The sequence below is a fragment of the Thamnophis sirtalis genome, unplaced genomic scaffold, assembly GCF_051295495.1.
Source record: "Thamnophis sirtalis isolate CommonGarterSnake01/CBP01778 unplaced genomic scaffold, rThaSir2_p1.2 scaffold_2, whole genome shotgun sequence".
Taxonomy (NCBI): Eukaryota; Metazoa; Chordata; class Lepidosauria; order Squamata; family Natricidae; genus Thamnophis; species Thamnophis sirtalis.
This window is the reverse complement of record NW_028261382.1, coordinates 4661121-4678364: the sequence shown is the minus strand read 5'-3', so window position 1 is coordinate 4678364 and position 17244 is coordinate 4661121. Positions and strand designations below refer to the sequence as shown.

The window sequence follows — 17244 nt, the reverse complement described above, 5'->3', positions numbered from 1 at the left end:
GCAGGGGGGGGGGGTCCCCAAACTTGCAACCTTAAGACTTGGGGACTTCAACTCCCAGAGTTCCTCAGCCAGCTTTGCTATGGAACTCTGGGAGTTGAAGTCCACAAGGCTTAAAGTTGCAAGATTGGAGACCCCATGGCAGAGGGGGGGTTCCTCCCAGTTCGCACCTATTCGGTAGAACCGGTTCGTCAAATCTACCGAACCGGTTAGAAGAGGTTCCACCAGTGGACCCGGAAAGCCGGCCACACCTACAGAAGAGGCTCCAAAAAATTTTTGAAACCCACCACTGATCCTTGGATATGATTATTCTACACTATCATGCTCCTATTTATAAAACTCGGTGTTCTCTGTGAAAGGTAAGGATGACTACTGCGTTTGTGGTGCAATCAGAACATTGCGTGTGTTGAAGTTGTTTTAACGCAAACCAAAGATGCCTTTTAAAAAACAAGTTTACATCCTATTCTTATGCATGCCAGTGCTGTGTGTGAGGTCATTTAAGGTGGTTCTGACAAATGTCGTCGGCATCTTCATATCCGTTCACGTGGGCGGCAAGCCACTCCCATCCGGTCACATGGGCGGCAAGCCACTCCCACAAAGGAGGCCTCACCCACAGAGTAGGTTCGAACAATTTTTGAAACCCACCACTGTGCCTTGGACTAGAGATCTTGTTAGATTTTTCCTGCAATGGAAACTGTTTGAAAGGAACCCCCCACACCCCAACTCTACCTCTTCAACAGTTGTTTGATATCCTGGATTATCCAATTCAAAGGCTTCCATATCCACACTTCCATTAGACCTGCTCTGGATTGTGATCTTGCCACGCCGAGCAAGTGCTTTGGGCTTCAAAGAAAAGGAAGAATAAAGCAAGATGTGAGTTATAACAAGATGAGACAGACACTTTTTTGGATTTCTGACAGTAGCAGGTTTTTTTTACAACCCAAACGCATTGGTTTGCTGTCCTTAACGGTGGCCATTGTTAGGTGCTATTGAAGCTTTCTCGAACAATTACATCTTTAATTAAAAGCTTCCCGTTTTCTAATTCTTTAGATTGTTTTTGGTTCATGAGAATTTGGAATAGAATAAGGGACCTTGGAGGTCTTCTAGTCCAACCCCCTGCTCAGGCAGGAAACCCTTCACCACTTCAGACAAATGGTTATCCAATCTCTTTTTAAAAACATCCAGTATTGAAGAATTCACAACTTCTGGAGGCAAGTTGTTCCACTGATTCATTGTTCTCACAGTCAGGAAGTTTCCCCTTAGTTCTAAGTTGCTTCTCTCCTTGATTAGTTTCCACCCATTGCTTCTTGTTCTACCCTCTGGTGCTTTGGAGAATAGCTTGACTCCCTCTTCTTTGGGGCAGCCCCTGAGATATTGGAACACTGCTATCCTGTCTCCCCTGGTCCTTCTTTTCATTAAACTAGACCTACCCAGTTCCTGCAACCGTTCTTCATGTTTTAGCCTCTAATTCCCTAATCCTCTTTGTTGCTCTTCTCTGCACTAGAGTCCCCACATCTTTCTTAATCTTGTAGTGACCAAAGAAGCTAGAATATTCATGACTGGGAGAGACATGGTAACAAGGTCGGCCAATGAATAGGCATAGCAACTAAGCCAGCCAATGGGAGCTGAAACCGAACTGAGTCTGTGCTGAGAACTGAAACTGAAACAAGACGGATCTCAGTCTGCTCTGGGCTCTGAAATGAAACTTCACTGTTGTCTCCTGCTTGCCACTTCCACCACGTTAAAAAGAATCCACTATTGGCATTGTACATTCATCCATCTGTTATTACATATATAAAGAAGTTAACGAATCCAGCTGAATGAGTTATCTGCGTGTGCTTTCTGGATTCGATTTTCCTGCAACAAACTCTTGACCTAGACTATGTCTTGAACCAGGTTCAGGACTCAAGATTCAGAATGTGAATCTGAAGAAACGTCTCTAGCTCAACCTGTGGGATGTCAGCTTCAGGAGACGCCAAGGCAAAAATTGCATGAAGGACACCTGGACATCGGGAGCAATCAGATGAGGATGATGTAAGGCCCCCCAGCCCACCCTACCCCCAGCCCCTCTGTTACAAATATAATATAATGGTTGAGTTGGCAATATATAAATCATGTAACAATGTTGTGCCTGTTCCTTTAAATCATACTGTAAAATATGATTGGCTGCTGTTTTCCTCAATCGGCCATAAGAGGGAGCCAGAAGGACTGTTAACTCTCTGTTTCGTTAGATGCTGGGCTGATCTGATCTGAGTGTTTTTGGAAGCTGGCTGTTAGAAAGTGCCGTGAGCTATTGTAAGTTTTGCAACTGGTAGCAAACTTTGTGTACCAGACTGTTTATATGATACTGGACTATGTTATTTGGATTATCCCTTAACTGAAAGATGTTGACGACTGACTGTCTTATCCATGTATGACTTGGACTGTTTGATGGACTCTGATACCTCTATTTCCACAAAAAGTAAAAGCCTATTTAAACTGCAGTGTCTCTGTATGCTGGTTTGTGTGTTCTCCAACACAACTCTAACAACGCTTCTCTAAACGTACTCGCTCTCCCAACGGAGAGCTTACTTAACATATCCAGAGAGTGGAGAGAAGCAGAGCAGAGATGCTTTATGACGTCCTTGTCCAGCAAGGGAGTAAATCTCTTGATTAGTGACCCCTGGCTGCAACTCTTACCAGCCAAAGGAAAGTGGGCACAGCAATTACAGCAAGGAGAAACATAAGGATGAGGACCACAGCATAGACAGGGACACCTGGTCTTTTCAAGGAAGGCTCGAGCCCAGCACCTGAGAAATTTTAAAAAAGAGAGTTAAATCAGGTCATAGGCCCATGGGAAACTCCATATTAGCTCACGCCGTATTATCCCCGAGACGAATTAGCCGTCCGCCCGGTTAAAATGCCCAGCGGCTCCAGTGGGAAGCAAAGCCAGGAAATTGAACCCCATTGAAGCTCTGCAGCTTCTCCTTCTCGTCTTCTACCTTTTGCAAAGGAAGTCCCCCCTAGCCTTTTCCCCAAGGGCCTGAATCCCTGGCTTCAACGGGCTTGAAGAAACGAAAGTTGTAGCCCAGAATGGGTTCGGAGGAGACTGGATGCTTCTTCTTGCTCAGTTTCCCCCCAAAATAAGACCTCCCCGGATAATAATCCCAATTGAGCTTTTGAGCATATGCACTAAAATAAGCCCTCCCCTCAAAAATAAGGCCAAGCGCTTATTTCAGGGGGTCAAAAGAAAATAGCAATAACAATAGCAATAGCAGTTAGACTTATATACCGCTTCATAGGGCTTTCAGCCCTCTCTAAGCGGTTTACAGAGTCAGCATATCGCCCCCACAGTCTGGCTCCTCATTTCACCCACCTCGGAAGGAGGGAAGGCTGAGTCAACCTTGAGCCGGTGAGATTAGAACCGCTGAACTGCAGATCACAGTCAGCTGAAGTGGCCTGCAGTACTGCACTCTAACCACTGCGCCACCTCGGCTCTTTCTAATAATAAGACCCTGCCTTATTTTCGGGGAAACATGGTAGAACCGAAATCCCACCTGCCACAGTAAAGGAGAACCGATCCACTTGAAAACCGGAGGAATCTAGGAAATTCTTGGGATCGACCGCACGCGCCAGAGTCCGGAGAACGTCCTTGTTGCTTGGTGCTGGTTTCTGGAATATCACATCTCCAGAACAAACGAGGGGGCCACCTCTACAATTGCAAGAGAAAGACGTGGCTGAAGAGGGTTGATCTGGTTCACACAGCTGATGTTAAAACCCAGGTTGCTCATCCCCACAGTGATGAGCAGGTAGGTTCGCCCACTGCACTAACCCAATATCCAGAAGTCAGGTTACGACTCGGTTCTCCAAGCCCAGCCTCTATAGAGGGTCCCAAGGTTGCTGGTTTCAAGAAAAAAGGTAACGTCTGGCTATATGCTAGACTCAAAGAAGAAGCTAGTAGGAGTTCTCCAAATAGGATGGATGCCAGCATGGCTAAACTGCTAACTGGCAAAGCTGTTCCAACCAAACTGGTAGGCTCCAAGTTGAAGAAAGATGATCTCAGATGCCATCAGCAAAAGGCTGTTGGGGCCCACCAGTGGCCAGCAGAGCTGGCAGGAGAGTCAGACAGTGAGGAGGTTGGGGAGGAACATGGGCCAGTCCTGGAGGCAGGAGAGTCAGACAGTGAGGAGGTTGGGGAGGAACATGGGCCAGTCCTGGAGGCTGGGGAAGGCTCGGACGAGGGCTCTGCATCTGGCAGTTCTCAGCTGCCTTCGGAGCTAGACAGCAGTGAGGCAGAGGAACAGCTGGAGCCTGTTCCCAGTGTGCGCATGCGCAGAGTTGCCAGACGAAGGGAACAGCTAAAGAACAGGGGTCGACTTGGGAGTTAAAGCCACAGGTGGACGGTGAATGACCCCTCCCAGAGGAAATAAAAGAGGAGCGAAAGGGGAGTGGGCTTTTGCGGGAAACAATTTGTTCTTTCGCTCGTTTCAGGAGTGTGAAGATCTGTCCGTGAATCTCAGAGACTCTGTGCCCAGAGTCTTTCCTTGCACAGAATCTCATTTGGAAAATATTGACATGGCAGCTTTCCAAGATTGATAAGGTCTGTAATCATAAATACTCCTTTGAAAGACTGTTTGCCAGGCCTTTGCTGAAGGTGAATGAGAGGAAATCACATCCGTTGAATAAAAGGGGTTTTGTTGGGACCAGGAATCTGCCTTGTGCTTTTTGGGGAAGCCTAGGTCAGCAACACAGGCTACCTAATCAGCAGGCTATGAAAGACAGACAATTCAATGAACTCACGTGATCTTACGGATCGCCACTTGCAGGAGATTTTCGTATTTGCCAAGGATACGCGCAAGCTGGAAAGCAAATCATTGTGACAAGGTGAGCCTAGATCAGACCCCTCCTCAAAAGCCTTATCAGCTGTTACACCCCACATCAAAAAAAATGAGAAAGAGTTTTCAACATATTTAGCAAAAGATGGATTCGGATTTCCAGCAACCGTTCAACCTCACGTACCGTATCCGAGAGATCCTTTGCAATGTTCTGACCTTCTACAGAAGAACGGTCCAGCATCTTCTCCGTGAATATTCTGTTGGTGATCATGAAGGACACTGGGAAGACCTGGAGGCTGAGCTTTGAACCTAGAAGCAAAGAGTTGCACTTAAGGAAAAGTATTTTCCAGAGTATAAGATGCCATGGAATATAAGACGCTCCTAGCTTTTGGGGAGGAGAACAAGGGAAAAATATCTGCCTCTCAGCTATTTGCCTCCTTGCAACACACAGTACAGACAATATACAGTGTTCGTAGTGTTATATTTCAGACTATATTTGTACAGATGCTGTTAAAATTGATGTGCTTTCTGGAAGTATAGTTATTCTCTGCTATCTAAAAGAATAGCACCTTTTAAAACAATAGCACTGGGCCTCTTCAGATCAAGCATTTATTTTAAAAAGCTTCTTCATTTTGTTAAGTTGTCTAGAATAATAATAAAGCAGTCATTAAAAATAATCCTAATAATTTGAACATTCTAGGCATTTATAGTTCTTGACTTACCTCCTTGCAGCAAACAGCCTGATTAGCACAAGAAAAAAAAAATCTGCCTCTGAGCAATTTGCCACCTGGAGCAAACAGCAAGTTTCACTTTCAGTTTCTCCTGATCATCAGCTGTTATAGGCCGCAGAGATTGCTATAACTTATTGAAGCCTCCGGAAGCCCCCCGTTTGCTGCAAAGAGGTAAATTGCTGGGAGGCAGAGGCTAAAGGGTTGGGGCCGGTAGGTGGGTGGGGCTAAATTCAGTGTATAAGACGCACCCAAATTTTCACCCTCTTTTAGAGGGGGAAGGTGCGTCTTATACTCCGAAAAATAGGGTACCTCTCACCTGAACCCAACCTCCGGCCTGAAGTCAGCCGTGGATCTGTAGCTACTGACCATTGATGGAGAGCGAGATGAGGTCCACAGAGACGTTTGAAAGCCCAGCCAGTGCTCTGAGAATCCAGGGGACTTCCACGTGAATTTCGCTCTTGATGAAGATATTTCCATTTATGTCAACGCCACCTTGGGTATTTCTGCACGAGAGAAATCATGTTACCTTCTGTTCGTTAAGACTTGACTTTGTCTTGCAGGAAAACTCAGCATTTGATATACATTTGACTACAAGCAAAAAAAAAATATGGGAGGGAATGTAAGAGTAGGAAAGAGGGGAGGAATGGGAAGAAGAGGGGAAGGGTAAAGGGGAGGAAGGGGAAGGAGAGAAGGGAAAGGAGGAGGAGGAAGGAAGGAAGGAAGGAGAGAAGAAAGAGAAGAAAGGGGGGTAGGAAGGAGGGAAGGAGGGAGGGAAGGAAGGAGAGAAGGAGAGAAGAAAGGAGGGAAGGAAGAAGAGAAGGAGAGAAGAAAGGAGGGAAGGAAGGAGGGAATGTAGGAGAGAAGGAAGGGGGGAAGGAAGGAGGAAAGGAAGGGGGAAAGGAAGGAGAGAAGGAGAAAAGAAAGGAGGGAAGGAAGGAAGGAAGGAGGGAAGGAGAGAAGGAGGGAAGGAGGGAGGGAAGGAAGGGGAGTAGGAGAGAAGAAACGAGGGAAGGAAAGAGGGAGGGAGGGAAGAAGAAGTAGGACCGTTGTAAGATAAGATGGATCTATGGGATGTTAAAAAAGCAATCTTCAAGTATATTGTTAACAGTAGGGAAAAATTGTTATAAATACATATTATTAATAACAGTTATGAGATCATATAATTGTGAATGTATATATGAAATTGATAAAATAAAATAAATTTTTTAAAAAAAAGAATATGTTATAAAGGTGTAAAGTCATTGGAGGTTTATTGAGATTGCGAATGTATGCCAGTAGGTGGGGAAAAAAATATTATCTTTTTTACTGTTGAAATGAACCCATGAAGCTGTTTTGGATTGGTCAAAGTATCCAGCCTGGAAAAATGTCCAGAATTGATCCTTCCCAGAAATGTTACTACGTACCGGTTATCAATAAGCGAGATCAAATGAACTGCGTATCGGGTCCCAAGCAACTGTTTCATCTGTACGGGGAAGAAATTATTGTTATCACCGAGTCATAAATTCAGTTTGCAGAGTTAAGGATTAACTCTGCATCTCAACCGAAAAAATACTTAAGACCTTCACGGTCCAGTTCTTAATTTCTCACCCTTCCCTAAATCCTGGAACATGCTTACACTTCATTAAGTTTCCTGGCCCAGAAGGTCATCAAGTAAAATTATCGAAGATCTTAATTTGGAAGCAGTAGACCAAATATGGGTGAAACCTACTCATTTAATTTGACCAAGTAGGACTGGCTAAACTCATCCACGGGAAGCGGGGTGGGGGGGGGGGCTCTCTTCTATCAGGTGTTCTCCATGCCTGAAGTCAAAGACCTTGCTCCATTACCTTGATCTTCAGACTTTCCAAGTGTTCTTGGGCAAAGTTCTCGTCCCCAAATGTGGAGCCCAGTTCCAGGAGACTGAAAAATACAGCCAAATTCTCAGGTTCTAGATTTTTCAAGCTGAATCCTAGTGAAAACCAGAGGACAATTCTAAGAAGCATGTCCACCCGCAGAAGCATCTTCCCATTACAAATCAACCACCAATAGTTATCAATCTCGAAAATAAATTTCGGTAAGTTTGCTACTGCCTTGTTGCAGGAAGGAAATTAAGTCCCTTAACTAAACCCGCTCTTTATGTAAATGAAGACTCGATTATCCAGGCCAACAGTATTTAAAGGTGAAATCATGGCAATTCGACCAAAGCTGAGCAAAGCCCATTTGTTGGGGGCTCACCATTTAAATGCAAAGATCTCACATCTATCCTCCAGTCAAAAAAGGCATCTATTTTCCGGCTCTCAACCTCTGTCACAATTGTCCGTATGATGTCCGAGGGGGTGGGAAGAAGGCCCATTGCCTGGAAGGCCACCTGGCTCTCCACTACGACAGATCCATTCCTGGGGGACAGAATTCAGGAGAACATCTATAGACACCAACCCCTTCCTAGCATGTTAGAACTCCAGGAATTGCCAGCCAGCAGTCTAGCACTTCTAGATACAACCATTGGAAAGGTTCCAGATTGGACAAAGCTGCATTATGGTTCCACCTCAAACATTGGTGCCATTGTCCAAAACAGGAAATCTCTGGAGAGAATGCTCTCTGCATGGACCAATATCTTATCTTTCATGCTACATGGGCAGACGGGACTAACGATGGGTTAGAATCAACACAGGTATTTTGTTCCAAATGATCCAACTGATTTGAATCTGCAATTGATCTGATAAACCGAGTCAGAACTTCTCTTCTAAGAATTCAGTTGGGGGAATTCTAAAGGTAAAGGTTCCCCTCGCACATACGTGCTAGTCGTTCCCGACTCTAGTCCTAGTTCCCATCTCTGCTCATCTCCGTTTCAAAGCCGAAGAGCCAGCGTTGTCCGAAGACGTCTCCGTGGTCATGTGGCTGGCATGACTCAACGCCAAAGGCGCACAGAACGCTGTTACCTTCCCACCAAAGATGGTTCCTGTTTTTCTACCTGCATTTTTATGTGCTTTCAAACTGCTAGGTTGGCAGAAGCTGGGACAAGTAACGGGAGCTCACTCCGTTACGTGGCACTAGGGATTCGAACCACTGAACTGCCGACCTTCTGAACAACAAGCTCAGCGTCTTAGCCACTGAGCCACCGTGGCCCCTTTATCATACTTGAGAGTATTTGAGAGACCGCCTACTGCCAATCACCTCCACGCGACCAATTAGATCCCATAGATTAGGCCTCCTCCGAGTTCCATCTGCCGGTCAATGCCGACTGGCAACTACGCGGAGCAGAGCCTTCTCGGTGGCAGCTCCGACCCTATGGAACGATCTCCCCGTGGAGATTCGTATCCTCACCACCCTCCAGACTTTCCACACAGCCCTTAAAATCTGGCTATCCCGTCAGGCCTGGGGCTAAAGACTGTAACCCACCCGAATGGTATGAATGTTGTGCTTTTAATTATGTACTGTTTTTATGTGTTAAATGTTTGTTTCCCCCCCCCTTCGAGTTGTAAGCCGCCCTGAGTCCCCCCAGGGAAAAGGGCGGCATATAAATAAACTCTCAATCAATCAATCAATACTGGTATTTCATACCCTTCTATCCTTAATTCCATGGGTCTCTTCCTGTCTAGAAACTGAAAGATACATTTGGCAGCCTACTTACAAGAAACGAAGAACCTTTGCGTGCAGAAAGTTCTCATAGGTAGACAGTATCTTCTTTAACTGGAAGCAGAACATTAAAGGAGATTGTTAAAGAGCAGTTTTGCCCAGAAGAACGTTAAGAACGTAGGAAGCCAGTAGAGAAAACTCTATCTGGATAATCCATGGATATTGCGCAATGTTTTTTTTCCCCTTTGTTCAACCAACAACTTTGTTGCAATGGTGGCTATCAAGCTACACAAGATCACGAAAGTAAGAGCTGCAAATCTCAGGAAGGGCTCTTTAATGTTAATCTTGGGGTAAAATAAAGACACGGGAGTTGTATTTCCAACCCTTGTTAGCAGCAGGTTCTGAAGAACTTCTGAAGAATATTTAAAATGAAGAACAATTTTAACCAACATAAATACACTACTAATTCAATGGGAAGTGGGGGCCTGCTTATTTGGGCAGAGGAGCCCAGGGAGTCATGGGCCCATGCATGGAGTCATGGGGAAGGAGCACATGTGGGGGCAGGGCGCATGGGGTGGCCATGCACGCATTGCATTATAGATGTGGGGGCATGCAATAGCAATAGCAGTTAGACTTATATACCGCTTCATAGGACTTTCAGCCCTCTCTAAGCGGTTTACAGAGTCAGCATATTGCCCCCAATAACAATCTGGGTCCTCATTTTACCCACCTCGGAAGGATGGAAGGCTGAGTCAACCCTGAGCCGGTGAGATTTGAACCACCTAACTGCAGATAGCAGTCAGCTGAAGTGGCCTGCAGTACTTCACCCTAACCACTGCGCCACCTCGGCTCTGCGTTTTCGGCACCAAAAGATTGCCCTAGTAAGAACATCAGCATTGGATAACTATTATTTTTTTTTTAAAGGAAGGGAAGGGAAGAAAATGCTTACTGTTAATTTGATTTCTTTTTCCAGTCTCCTATAACTTTCACAAGACTTGTTCAACAGGGAGTTGGTGTAATTTATTTTGAGGAGACGAAACCACAGAGACAGAACACGCACTGCCGGAACAGTTGAAGCGAATGTACCCAATGTCAAATCCTCCTTCCCCGACGGGTTGAATGGCGAGGTGGTGAATTTGGAACTGGGCTGCTGCGAAGAAGGATCCTGTTGGACCCGTGTCACAACTTTGGTTCTGGGAAATGCCGTTGCGTCTCTCTCTTCCGATCTGGATCCACTGGCACCAGCAAGGCTCGTGCTCTCCTTGGGCGACCTCGTCCCTGAGATAGTGCTCAAATCCCTTCTAGCCAAGAATGGTTGGGGAGTCATGCTTTGAGCTGATCTATTATTCTGAGGTGGCGTGGAGATACTCGCTGGGCAAGAGATGCTCCTACAAGTAGTCTTTGGCTCAACTGGAAGAGTTCTTTGAGTGGTCCACAGCGTAGCTGAAGCAGAAAATATAGGAGTTCCCTGGCTGGATCTGGTCTCCAGGACAGGTGAAGGATAGGCGGGAACACTAGAATTACTGGATGTGGTGGAACTTGAGCTACGAATGGGCAACGTTGATCTGCCAATCGCTTGTATATTATTTACAGTGGAGGTAGTTGTGACCTGGTGTCCCATTGCATTCTCCAAGGTGGCCATCTCAGAAGAGGTACGCAAGCCGACTCTAGGAACTTTTGTAGGCAAGGACAGTGCTATTCCACCCCCTGTACTCCTTGACTCTAGAGGGAGTGGGGTGGCACTGAATGACTTTGTACCTCTAGGCATCACCTGCCCTATTCTAACTAGGTGGCCCTCCGTAATGTTAATAAATGTTTTTGAAGTTGTCTCGGGGACACTGATTCCAGAGAAGGGAATGGAGGTCATGCTTGATGATAAAGAGCGGTGGGATGGTGGGACTGAAGATCTATCAAATTCTATCAAACCTGGAAGAGAAACTGTGGGATGAGATTGTGATGGACTGGGGAGCTTCTGTTCAACAGAAGAACTGCCCAAAGACTTCACTGAAGGACTAGTGGTGTATCCTTCTAGAAGATCAGTGTAGGTCAGTCTAGTTGAGGTTGCTCCAATTGGATGTAGAACATCTCCTATATCTAAATATGGGAATGATGGAACAGCAGAGTCAGTTTTTGTGGTACCAAGACTAAACACCTTGGTCACCAAGGAATCTGTAATTGTCTCAAGCTCAGAAGAGTCCTTTGATGTTTGCCACATCTTGGACATAAGAGTGGTAGAACTTAGAGGAGATAATGGAGGAGCTCCAGTTCCTCTCTTTGGCAAGGCATCTACTGGCTGGACATTGGTCAGTTTTCTGACTGAATCAGCTTCCATAGCAGTTGGAGGAGACTTTGAAGTAGGTATCTCTTCCATACTTGCTGAGATCTGCCTCTTTCTTCCATAGTGTTGGGTCTCTAATGGCTTCCTGTCATCAGTAGTGTCCAACAGATCGGTCTGAAAGGAAACTGAGATGGGCCCATCGATGGAGCTCACTGTAGGGCCAACCAAGCTTTCAACAATGGAGGAAGTGTTATCCTTTGGTTCCAGTTTGATGGCTTCCACAAGGGAGCTATTTAGTATGCTGTGAGAAACCAAGGAGATCTCATCTTCTTTGGAAGTTCCAAAAGACAGAGTTGTTGGGAAGCTTTCGATGTGTTCTTTCAACAGAGAACTTGGGGGTTCAAGAGAAGGATTGGCTTCCTTCAGAGGGCCAACAGTTGCAGTTGCAAAAGCAAGCTGTGTCACTCCAAGTGAAACTTGGTTCCTTGGTGTCCCAGCTACAGACATAGGAATAGTATCGGTAGATCTTGGCACCATCCGATCGCTCCCATCATTAGCCGCATCAGGAGAAAATTCGGCTTCCACAGTAGATGAGCTCGATGGACTGGAACTTGTCAACGGCGTTGTGAAACTGTCTCCAAGCTGTCGAGATGCCTGCAAGATGGAATCTGTTGTCGATGGTTGGGTTGAAGAACCCACCAATGCAACTAAGCCGTGGATAGGTGGAGAAGCCGTGACACTTTCTTCATAAGGATGAATTGCTGTGGAATCCTCTGGATCAAGATGGGATCTAGCCATTGCAGTTGACGGAGGGGAAACCTCACGGGGCTCCATCCTTCTGGGAACGTGTCCACGTGAAGACCAAGTGAGGCTCAGAGGTTCCACTTGCCGCTGAGCGGAAACCCCAGTGGTCTCTTCGGACTGCAACCTTGTCGAGGTTTCAGATGTAGACATAACAAAATGAGCAGTGGTTTCAGTTGGGTGTCCAGCAGAGACCCAACGGGAGGAGAGTGGTTGAGTTACAGGAATGGTGACATCTGCGGGGAAGTTAGTAGCAACCAATCCAGCAGTATCACGTTCTTCATTATATTTGGCCATCTGGTCAAAGAGGGTCTTCCTTGAGCTTGCCACATGAGATGGAATTGAAGTGGGACCTGGGAAGTTATTGCTAGGAGATCTGAAGAACTTGGAAGCCCCAGAACTCTGAGTTGTTCCTTCACTACTTGAGGGGAGAAACACTGATCTTCTCTCGAGGGTGCCAAGAGACTCTGTGCCAGGAGAAGAAACCAGATCCTGAAGACTTGCACCCATTGACTTAACGCTGGCTGATGTTGAGTAAGATCTTCTACTGGTCTTCTTTCTCTCAACACTGAAAGCATCAAGAGGTTGAGGAAGAGAGGTATGAAGCTGGTCGGCATTTCTCTGACTTACACCAGTTTGATTAATTAACCTATTAAAAGGCAAGTCTGTTTTTTCTGGGCCGAGTCCAAGATTGGTGGGTTTCTCAGCCGAGACAGTCGTGGCATTGCCAACTGGCCAACCGGCAGCAGAAACTGTATTTAAAAAGCTTTGATCTCCCGTGGTGGCAGCTGTGGTGACGAAAAGAAGAAGAATGGTGAAGAGAATGGACCACCTTGGTGTTCTGGCAACGCTTACTGAGCTGGGAAGAGGACATAAAATTCTTCGGTGGGCAAAGAGCAGGTCTGGAGACTGAGGTCCGGTCCCTTGGCATCTGATAGTAGAGGATCCCAACATGGCTGCTTCACTGTGAAACAACAGAAAGGAAAATTATTTGAGCAGATGTGCGATTTCCCAGAATATTCATCCCCCCCCGAAACAAGTTGGGAGCAACTAAAACACAACTCCTAAACTCTCTTTTTGTGACGCCGTTCAAGCCAAGTAACTCAATTTTGGGGGGTTTTCATAACACCCAAATGTATTTGGTTTGGGCCCCATTAAATTGTACAAACCATGATTTGTTTGCAAGCCCCAAACATCCTAACTAGTAAGTTTTAGACCAGGGGGTGTCCAACCTTGGCAACTTTAAGACTTGTGGACTTCAACTCTCAGCTTGTTGGCTGAGGAACTCTGGGAGTTGAAGTCCACAAGTCTTAAAGTTGCCAAGGTTGGAGAGCCCTACTCTAGATTGTATGTGAATGCATAAGCCACCTTCCATCGCAATGAGAAACCCCCAATTTGATCTGTTCGGGGATAGCAAACTGCCCTCCCCGAGTGGCCTTCCAGCTTGTCTGGACTGCAAGTCCCATCTTCCTCAGCCAGTATGACCAACAGCCTTGCAGGCTTGAGACCAAGAATTGGAGCTTCTGGATTATGTAAGAAAGCCCTCCCCTTTTTATTTTCCTCTTTAAAAAGCTAGCCTTGGAAGCTAAGCAGGGAGAGAACAGATTAATTCAAAAGATTCTTTTGATTATCATTGCTCTGGTTTTGAAATCCCCCATCTGGGTTCTCTTAACCCCAAAAGACAGCTAAGGAACCTCAAGGTAAAGGTTCCCCTTGCACATCTGTGCTAGTCGTTCCTGACTCTAGGGGGCGGTGCTCATCTCCATTTCAAAGCCGAAGAGCCAGCGCTATCCGAAGATGTCTCCGTTGTCATGTGGCTGGCATGAATAAACGCCGAAGGTGCATGGAACGCTGTTGCCTTCCCACCAAAGGTGGTTCTTATTTTTCTACTTTCTAGATTGAGTGCATGACGTCTTTCTTTTTTAATCTGTTTCTCTTCCCTATTTTTAATTTTTATCTTTTTTAGAGTTGTATTTTGTAAGCCGCCCGGAGTCCTTCGGGATTGGGCGGCATATAAATTCATTAAATTTCAATTTCAATTTCTACTTGCATTTTTACGTGCTTTCCAACTGCTAGGTTGGCAGAAGCTGGAATAAGTAGCTCACTCTGTTACGCAGGGGGGTTGGGTTTCGAACCGACGAACGACCTTTCTGATCGACAAGCTCAGGGTCTTAGCCACTGAGCCACCCCATCCCTTAATTTAGAAGGCGAGGCCACTAAGAAACCACCAAGATTGGAGACAGAAAAAGCATCTCTCCAATAAAAAGGAACCACAAACTGCTTCCAAGCCAACTTCAAGCCAGGTCCCCAAAGCCACTGAAAATTCAACTTAGCTACTCAGAAGTTCCAAAGGTGCTTTTTCAAAAAGCAATTGGACTTTTTTTTCCCCTTTGGCTTCTAGAAAAAAAGCAAAACATCTTCAAAAAGAAGAAAAAAACGCCAGTCCAGTTGCCTTTGGGAAAAGCACCTTGTTCGCCTTCCCTCTCTGTGAAAACGGAGTTTCTTGTTCAAGCCAAGCTTTCTAACAGAACCCCAAATGCTGGCTAGAGAAAAATAAGCCAGAGAATTGTGGCTTAAGGGAAATTCGTTGAAATTGGTGGGAGAAAGCAGCAGAGGCAACACGCTGCTTCCCAAAATTACACAAATCACAAAATCTTTATTTAAATGCATGCCCCTGTTGGTTAATAGAGGCGTTTGTGCGTTATTCAAAGAAAAACCAACTTTTCCCCATTGGGGGGGGGATCCTTTACTCGGGTTTGAGAAAGACTACGATAAAGCAACCGGCCTGGGAGGGCGCAGAGAAGAGGGGAATCTGCAGAAGGAAAGTGGGGCGCAGCGATACTTGTGGAAATGGATCTCGGAGTGCATCCAAGGTTTTGGGTCCCGTGCGCCTTAGCGCGCGCATTCCCAAAGCTGCTGGGGAGAAGCGCGCACATTCCCAAAACTGCTGGGGGGGAATCACGCTGGGAGGGAGGGGTTTCCCGCCCCTGCACCCTCGGCCCAGAGACACGCGCACCCCAATCCTTCGAGCCCCTTTTGCGCTGAACCGGAGCACCTGCTACCTAAATGCAGCCCATTCATCTTGGGCAGGCCTTAGCAGGCAGCCTTGCTCCAAAAGCGCCTCGCCACGCGCGCGGGCGCAGCGGACTACAACAGCCAGCCAGCCGAATGGGAATTGTAGTCCCCCCGGCGTTAGGAAAGGCTGCTTCTGGGGAGGGGGAACACACACACACACACACACACACAATGCACACCTGGTCCCCTTTCCAGTCAAGCGCCCCCCTCCACCCCCAGCTCTTACCTGCGACCTGGAGCGAGGCGACGGCTCTTGCGCCCCTCCTAAGCGGCTAATTGCGAGCGCTTTTGTGGGCGGGTCTCTCTCGGATTCCCAGGAGGCCAATTAGCACCTTTTAGGAGACGGAGGGGCGCCTCGGGCGGGGCTGGGGGGGGAGGGGGCAGGTGGAGAGGGGAAGAGACCCAAAACCAGGTTTGGTTTCTCTTCAGTAGGCTGGTTGCAGAATAAATGAAGGGAGGGTAGGACGAGAAGCAATGGGTGGAAACTAATCAAGGAGAGAAGCAACTTAGAACTGAAGAGAAACCTCCTGAGGGTTAGAGCAATTAATCAGCGGAACAGAAGTTGCCTCCAGAAGTTGTGAATCTTCCAACACTGGAACTTTTTAAGAAGTTGCTAGCTAACCATTTGTCTGAAGTAGTGTAGCATATCTTGTTTAACCAGGGGGTTGGACTAGAAGACCTCCAAGGTCCCTTCCAACTCTGTTATTATGTATTGTATTTGTATTGTAGAAGGAGCGTTGGAAAGCAAAGCTATTTTTTTGAGCCTTTGCATGGCAGGATTGCCAACTGAATGGCTGCACCTATGCCTTTACCAAAATGCCAGTGGGTACCACAACAGAAAAGGAAGGGAGAAGAGAGGGAAGGAAGGAAGAGGAAAGGAGAGGAAAGCTGGAAGGGATAGAAAGAAGGAGAGGGGGTAGGAAGGGGAAGAAGAGAGGAGTAGGAGAGAGGTAAGGGAAGAAGGAAAGGGAAAGGAGAGGAAGAGAGGAGGAGATGGATGGATGGAAGGAAGGAAGGAAGGAAGGAAGGAAGGGGAAATGAGAGGAAGGTGGGGAAGGCTAGAAAGAGAAGGAGAGAGGGTAGGAAGGGGAAGAGGAAGAGAGGAGCAGGGGAGGGGTAAGGGAAGAAGGAAAGGGAAAGGAGAGGAAGAGAGGAGAAGAGAGAGAAGGAAGAAGGGAAATGAGAGGAAGGTGGGAGGGGTAGAGAAGGAGAGAGGGTAGGAAGGGGGAGAGGAAGAGAGGAGCAGGGGAGAGGTAAGGGAAGAAGGAAAGGGAAAAGAGGAAGAGAGGAGAAGAGAGATGGAAGGAAGAAAGGGGAAATGAGAGGAAGGCGGCGACGGATAGAAAGAGAAGGAGTGAGGGTAGGAAGGGGAAGAAAAGAGGAGTGGGAGAGAGGTAAGGGAAAAAGGGAAGGGAAAGGAGAGGAGGAAGGAAGTAGAGAAGGGAGGGAGGGAGAAAAGAAAGGAAAAGCAGAGTGGTGATAATACAAAATAGGTTTAGGGGATGATAAACAAAGCATCCCAGAAAGTATAATTTAACTTTTTATATGGGGAAAAAATGTGCAAAAGTGATAAATATAAATAAGAACTATCACTATGTGAGTCTATCCCTGGTAACAGTATGTAAGAGAATAAAAAAAATTTAAAAACCTTTTTTAAAAAAAAAATCCCAAACCCATTTAAAAGAAGTGATCCAAGCCTTTGTCATTCTTACATAATGAGCTAAGAAACCCAGCAGTTTATTGGGGGGAAAAGGAAATACATGAAGTAGATCCTGGAATATCTTTTGGGGAACCATTAAAAAAAAAAGCTCAAAAAAGTTTAACAAAGATTGTGAGTCGATGTGAACATCTAAATTTAAAAGGCATTTAAAAGACTGGAGGGGTGAATTTGGATAAGGAGTTCTGCTTCCTTTCTGTACTTAAAGCAAATTGTGGATTTTAAAAAACTTTTTTTTTTTTGACATTGAATACCTCTAAAGGTTTAATTGTCATG

General features: G+C 46.2%; 1 protein-coding gene across 1 annotated transcript; it reads right to left on the bottom strand.

Annotated features, from left to right (window-relative positions):
• Positions 1–541: 541 nt before the first annotated feature.
• Positions 542–13131, bottom strand: LOC106546102 (uncharacterized). Its single transcript, XM_087704070.1, has 11 exons — positions 10047–13131; positions 9153–9211; positions 7757–7917; positions 7369–7490; positions 6946–7004; positions 5909–6045; positions 4996–5120; positions 4777–4835; positions 3534–3688; positions 2677–2786; positions 542–840 (listed from the first exon to the last, which is right to left on the bottom strand). The coding sequence occupies exons 1-11, from the start codon at positions 13128–13130 to the stop codon at positions 604–606; spliced, it is 4308 nt and encodes a 1435-aa protein (XP_087560196.1). The 5' UTR covers position 13131; the 3' UTR covers positions 542–603.
• Positions 13132–17244: the final 4113 nt, after the last annotated feature.

Bases quoted from the DNA above. Each gene is read 5' to 3' on its own strand.
- LOC106546102 (XM_087704070.1), bottom strand. From the start codon at position 13,130: ATGTTGGGATCCTCTACTATCAGATGCCAAGGGACCGGACCTCAGTCT. The intron at 9,212-10,046 runs GTAAGCATTTTC...TTCTGCTTCCAG, and splicing joins AAAAAGAAATCAAATTAACA to TTAAAGAAGATACTGTCTAC. The intron at 7,491-7,756 runs GTGAGCCCCCAA...GGTTTTCACTAG, and splicing joins GAGATCTTTGCATTTAAATG to GATTCAGCTTGAAAAATCTA.